At 14.7% G+C, this 5,396-nt stretch overlaps 1 protein-coding gene across 1 annotated transcript, besides 30 other annotated features; it reads right to left on the bottom strand.

Moving 5' to 3' along the window:
* Nucleotides 1-42: 42 nt before the first annotated feature.
* Nucleotides 43-120: a microsatellite.
* Nucleotide 121: 1 nt separating this feature from the next.
* Nucleotides 122-293: a sequence feature (AT_rich).
* A 22-nt stretch (nt 294-315) lies between these two features.
* Nucleotides 316-487: a microsatellite.
* Nucleotides 488-508: 21 nt separating this feature from the next.
* Nucleotides 509-686: a microsatellite.
* A 4-nt stretch (nt 687-690) lies between these two features.
* Nucleotides 691-784: a microsatellite.
* Nucleotides 693-839: a microsatellite.
* An 11-nt stretch (nt 840-850) lies between these two features.
* Nucleotides 851-1,020: a microsatellite.
* A 123-nt stretch (nt 1,021-1,143) lies between these two features.
* Nucleotides 1,144-1,323: a microsatellite.
* A 34-nt stretch (nt 1,324-1,357) lies between these two features.
* Nucleotides 1,358-1,542: a microsatellite.
* A 98-nt stretch (nt 1,543-1,640) lies between these two features.
* Nucleotides 1,641-1,700: a sequence feature (AT_rich).
* Nucleotides 1,701-2,003: 303 nt separating this feature from the next.
* Nucleotides 2,004-2,031: a sequence feature (AT_rich).
* Nucleotides 2,032-2,302: 271 nt separating this feature from the next.
* Nucleotides 2,303-2,463: a microsatellite.
* Nucleotides 2,464-2,495: 32 nt separating this feature from the next.
* Nucleotides 2,496-2,545: a sequence feature (AT_rich).
* A 114-nt stretch (nt 2,546-2,659) lies between these two features.
* Nucleotides 2,660-2,770: a microsatellite.
* Nucleotides 2,727-2,921: a microsatellite.
* Nucleotides 2,817-2,983: a microsatellite.
* Nucleotides 2,984-3,026: 43 nt separating this feature from the next.
* Nucleotides 3,027-3,177: a sequence feature (AT_rich).
* A 33-nt stretch (nt 3,178-3,210) lies between these two features.
* Nucleotides 3,211-3,320: a microsatellite.
* A 5-nt stretch (nt 3,321-3,325) lies between these two features.
* Nucleotides 3,326-3,381: a sequence feature (AT_rich).
* A 7-nt stretch (nt 3,382-3,388) lies between these two features.
* Nucleotides 3,389-3,577: a microsatellite.
* An 8-nt stretch (nt 3,578-3,585) lies between these two features.
* Nucleotides 3,586-3,642: a microsatellite.
* Nucleotides 3,643-3,664: 22 nt separating this feature from the next.
* Nucleotides 3,665-3,700: a sequence feature (AT_rich).
* Nucleotides 3,701-3,705: 5 nt separating this feature from the next.
* Nucleotides 3,706-3,882: a microsatellite.
* Nucleotides 3,883-3,898: 16 nt separating this feature from the next.
* Nucleotides 3,899-3,942: a sequence feature (AT_rich).
* A 39-nt stretch (nt 3,943-3,981) lies between these two features.
* On the bottom strand, nt 3,982-4,458 carry EDI_142280 (uncharacterized protein; the record flags this gene model as incomplete). The annotated part of the gene is made up of 1 exon (XM_001739966.1): nt 3,982-4,458. A coding segment is annotated over one exon (477 nt), but the record flags the coding sequence as incomplete, so codon positions are not given.
* Nucleotides 4,424-4,601: a microsatellite.
* Nucleotides 4,602-4,639: 38 nt separating this feature from the next.
* Nucleotides 4,640-4,714: a sequence feature (AT_rich).
* A 68-nt stretch (nt 4,715-4,782) lies between these two features.
* Nucleotides 4,783-4,867: a microsatellite.
* Nucleotides 4,868-4,936: 69 nt separating this feature from the next.
* Nucleotides 4,937-5,030: a sequence feature (AT_rich).
* Nucleotides 5,031-5,058: 28 nt separating this feature from the next.
* Nucleotides 5,059-5,177: a sequence feature (AT_rich).
* A 36-nt stretch (nt 5,178-5,213) lies between these two features.
* Nucleotides 5,214-5,350: a microsatellite.
* Nucleotides 5,351-5,396: the final 46 nt, after the last annotated feature.

Here is a 5,396-nt window from a genome sequence, read left to right as displayed (position 1 = left end):
TTTATTTATATATTGATTTGATTATTATATTTGTATTATATCATTTTTATATTTATTATTATTTATATTTTGTATTATTATTTATTTATTATTATCATTTTTATTTTTATTTATCATTTTGTATTATATTATTCAATATTTCATGAATTTAATATTCATTATGAAATCATTTATTAATCATTTCATTTTATAATGATATATTAATTAAATTATTTGTTATATCACATTGATTATTCAATATTTAATGATAGAATTTAATGATATAAGATTAAGATAATAGATATAAATAAAATGATGAATATTGAAACAATCATTTAAAATCAAAAATAAATAATAAGAAATAAGAATATAATATAAAGAATAAAGAATAAAGAAAGATAATAAAAGAAATAAATAATAAATATAAATCAAATGATAATAATAAAAACAAATAATAAATAAATGATAAATAAATAAGAATAATCAAAAATATAATAATAATAAAAATTTAAATCAAATCAAAATAATCAAAACAAGAAATGAAAATAAGAATCAAATGAAAATAAATAAAATAGAAAAATAAGAAATAAAGAAATAATAAGAATAAAGAAGAATAATAACAAAGAAAAGAAATATAAATAATATAATAATAAATTAAAATAAAATAAGAAATGAAAACATAATAATAATGATAAATAATAAAAATATGAAAGAATAAAGATAATAATAATATAAAATGATAATATTAAAGAAATTATTAAAATATAAAATAAAGATAAAAGAAAACAATAAAATATAAAATAAATTCATTTTAATATAAATCATTTAAATAATTAAACAATAAAATTATTTTATAATATTGAAATATTTCATAAATATAATAAAAATGAACAAATAAAAGAATAGAGAAAAATAAATAAAAGAATAATAAATAATAAATTAAAATAATCAATATACTAAAAAGAAAAAAAAGAGAATAAATAATATATATAAATAAAAATTATAAAAATAAAAATGAATAAAATAAATTGCATAAATAAAATAAAGTTAAATAATTTGTATCAATAAATTAAACGCTTTTTTATTTCATATTTCTAATTTCTGTAATAAAAAATACATCCATTATTTCATCTTTATTTCCATCATTTATTTTCTCATTTTGAATTATTCTTTTTTATCTTCTTTCATTTTATAATCTCAACATTCTACTTTTATTCTTTTCATCTTCTTCTACTTCTTAATTTCACTTTTTTTTCTTTCATGTCCTTCTTTTTCATCATTTCTCTTCCTTTTTCTCTTATTTCCTTTTTTCGTAGCCGTTTTATATTATTTCATTCATTTTATAGTAATTTAATTTATCATTCATTTATTAATATAATTATATTGTTTTCTTTTATTAATGTTTAATATTTAATCAAACATATTCTAATATGTTATATATTATTTGATTTGATGTATTTTCATATCATCTTTCTAATTTATATTATATAACTCTTTAATTACTATTTTATGTTATATTCACTTCATCATTTTAATTTCTATCATTCATTTTATTTCATTCTAAATAAATTGAAACAATCAGCATATTCTAAATTATAACTCATTTTCATAATTGTATACATAAATATGAATGAAATGTGAATGATGATTGTACTATAAACATATTATATTTGATTATATTTTATTATAATCTAAATAATTCAAATATTTTAATAATAAATGTCTCTTTAACAATTTGGTGATGAAATAAAATATTGACAAAAGTCAATAACAACATGTAATGTTAAAACAACATAGATATTTTAAATTCAATGTGAAAAAAACATATAAATTGAAATAATGAAGTTATTATTTTAAAGAAACAAAATAAATAATAAGAAAGTTTTGATATTGAAAGAAATTATATTGGTGAATGAGTGAATGAGAAATAATCTATTAAAAACTCACATTCACATCCTCATGTTATCTAATTTGATTGTATTTTCCAATTCAACAAAAACAAAGAAACAAAAATACAAATGAAGAAATTATATATTAATTTTAGTTATATTTCAAGATTATATGATATTGATTGTTCATAATAGAACATACAGAATTATCTTAAGAAACATTAGAAATATGAAAATAATGAATGTTTAATAAATCAATCAGAATTTCATGTAATCAACTATAACAAAAAACATGTGAATATCCAGATTAATTAGAAACAACAAGAATAATACAATGAGTTAATAAAGATAATTAACAAATTGTACAACATTCAAGAAGAAAATGAAACAAGAACATTTTGATGAGATAATAAGAAGAAAGGAAATACATATTCAAATAAATTAAATGATAGAAGAAATGATAGAAGTAAAATAAAACAGTAATAAATAAGAAATCATTATAAAGAAGAGAAAATAGAGTATCAATAATATTTATTGTTAATAAAACAAAAATAAAAATTAATTGAGATGTATTAAAATGAATAAAAATAGAATATCATTGAGATGAAATCATATTCAATACATTTGATTAATTTAATAAATATGAATTCAATTATATAATGATTATAAATTTAAAACAATCTCATTTGATATATTCAAAACATTTTGTAATACAAATTGAGAAAGTATTAAAATTAACATTAAATATAATTCAATCATTCTTGAATCAATTCATATTATCATATTCAATGAATATCAATACATTTTATTATTAAATAGATACAATAAAGAATATTCAATGATGATATAACATAATCAAAAACAATAATAATAAATAATAATATATATATGAAATAAAATAAATACACAACAAATGATAAATCTTTGTAATAAATCTAAAACATCATCAAATGAAAATTAAAGAATAAATAATAAATTAAAATAAAATACTGAAAGAGATGTTATTGAATATTTAAAAAAACAAATCATAATACAAAATGAAATGAAAATAAATGAAGATGATAAAAAGAATAAGAATAATGAATATATAAATCAAATATCAGAATAAATTTAAATCAAAACATAATGTTCACAAATTGAATCAATGATATAGAATACAAAATATAAATGATAATCAATATGTTAAACAAATTGAATATTTAAATATCATAACATTAGAAAATTCAATTAAAATGAATTTGAAATAATATCTTGTTGATTATTTATTATAATTGTTTTATTTTATTTATTATAATATTTGAATATTAATGATTGATATTTAATGTATGAATGATGAATATTTATATAAAATAATAAATATACATAATAAATATAATAAATATATAAAATATTCATTTTATATTATTGTTTAATTTAATTTTAATATTATAATAATGATTTTATATGAAATGAGAATGTATTTATCAATATTATGATATTGAAATAAATAATTATTTGAAATAACATATTAAATGAAATAATTATTTTAAATGATTAATGTTATTATATATTATTTATTTTATTCATTATATGTTTATTTTATATTTTCATTATCATTTTATATTATAAAATATTTGTTATTATTGTTATTAAATATTGATATGTTAATATTAATCATTATGTTTATATTCAGATTTGATTATAATCATATTATTTGATATATTTATTATTCATTATCTATTTTATTATTTATTTTATTATTTATTTCATTTTAATCATTTTATTTTTATTTTATAATAGAAATGAATAAATCAATCAAATTAATAATGAATATTTGAATAATTATTATATTTGTGAATATTTATATCTTGTTTTGATATTTATTTTGTTTATTTATTATTTTGTTTATTATCATATTAATATTTTATTTTAATGATTGAATATTATTTATTAATGAATTAAATAATCATGATTATTTATCATTATCATATTTATATATTATTTATATTTATCAATTTATTTTAGAGTTATTTATATGAAAATATCAATTCATTTTATATTTCTTTGTTTTAAATTTCAATAATTTATTATTTATCTCTTTTTTGTTCATTGTTGTAATACATCATTTTTCTGTTTATTTCTTATCATCAACTTCTCTTTTTGTTAGTTTCTTGATATTCTCATTCTGCTCATTATTCATTTCTTCCATTCTTTTCAGATATGTGCAATATTCTGTATATTCATTTTCTGTGATGATGTTTAGTTCATACAACTTCTCTATTTGGTTGTGGTATTTGTTTATTTCTTCTTTAATAAAACTCATTGATGTTTCGATTGAACTTTCTATTTCACTTTGTCGACTATTTGTATTGATTTGTTGTGTTGCTAGTTGTTTTAGAAGTTGGTGTACATCTGTTTGATTCTCTACAATTAATGACCCATATAATTCTTTCTTCTCTTGAAAAGGCTTTTCTAATTCTGGTTGGAAATACTTTGTAATTACATCTTTCAATGTCACATTATCAGTAAATAATTTTGTTCCATTATTCCATTCATTAATCTCAGTCAGTTCTTTGTTCATTTCTTCTTTATTTTTTTTTCTCAGTTCATTCTTATTATATAGTTTATTTATATAGTTTATTTATATTATTATTATAGTATATGTTTTATTCAAAATGTTGTTTCAATTATTCATTACTTTATTTGCTTTCATTATTTTATTTATTATTCATTATTCATTATTTATTATAATTTATTGTGTATGTTTATTATATTAATATGATGAATGAATGTTAATAATAGTATTTATTTGAATTTAAAATAAAATAAATGATTTGAATATGAAATAATAAATAAATGAAAATAATGTTGATTATTGAATTGTTAATGAGAATAAATTATTGTTGAATTATTAAAATAAAGAATAATTTGAATATATTAGTATTGTTATTTTATTATTTATTATTTTATTATTATGTTTATTTATTTCTTATTCTTATTATTTATTAATTTTCTTATTAAATATTTATTGTATTATTACGAAAAGTAATAGAATAAGTAAATGATGATATTGTGTTGTTTGTGTGTTGATAATAATTTTGATGATATAAAATCATAATTATTCATATTAAAATAAATGTGTGTTAATATAAAGAATGATAATTCTATATTAATATTAATATTGTATTTCTTCTTCATAATGAATGAGATGATAAATAAATATCATATTATTTCAATGTTTATAAGAAAGATAAAAAAATAATAAGAAATAATAAGAAATAGATAAATCATAAAAAGAAGAAGTAGAAATATTATTATAAAATAAATAATGATATGTTAATTGAATGTAGTTATTTGTTATTTAATTTATATTTGATATGTGTATTATATTATATTATTGTTATATCATTAATATTTGTGTTTGATTATTTCATATTTTATCATATTTAATTATTTATTTCTATTTCATTTATTATATTTATTATATTAAAATTATTTATATTCATTAAATAATAACAAATGAAATAAGAATGATTTGATAACATCAAC

The sequence above is a fragment of the Entamoeba dispar genome, genomic scaffold, assembly GCF_000209125.1.
Source record: "Entamoeba dispar SAW760 scf_1105229462619 genomic scaffold, whole genome shotgun sequence".
Taxonomy (NCBI): Eukaryota; Evosea; order Mastigamoebida; family Endamoebidae; genus Entamoeba; species Entamoeba dispar.
This window is presented reverse-complemented; position numbering and strand designations above follow the sequence as displayed.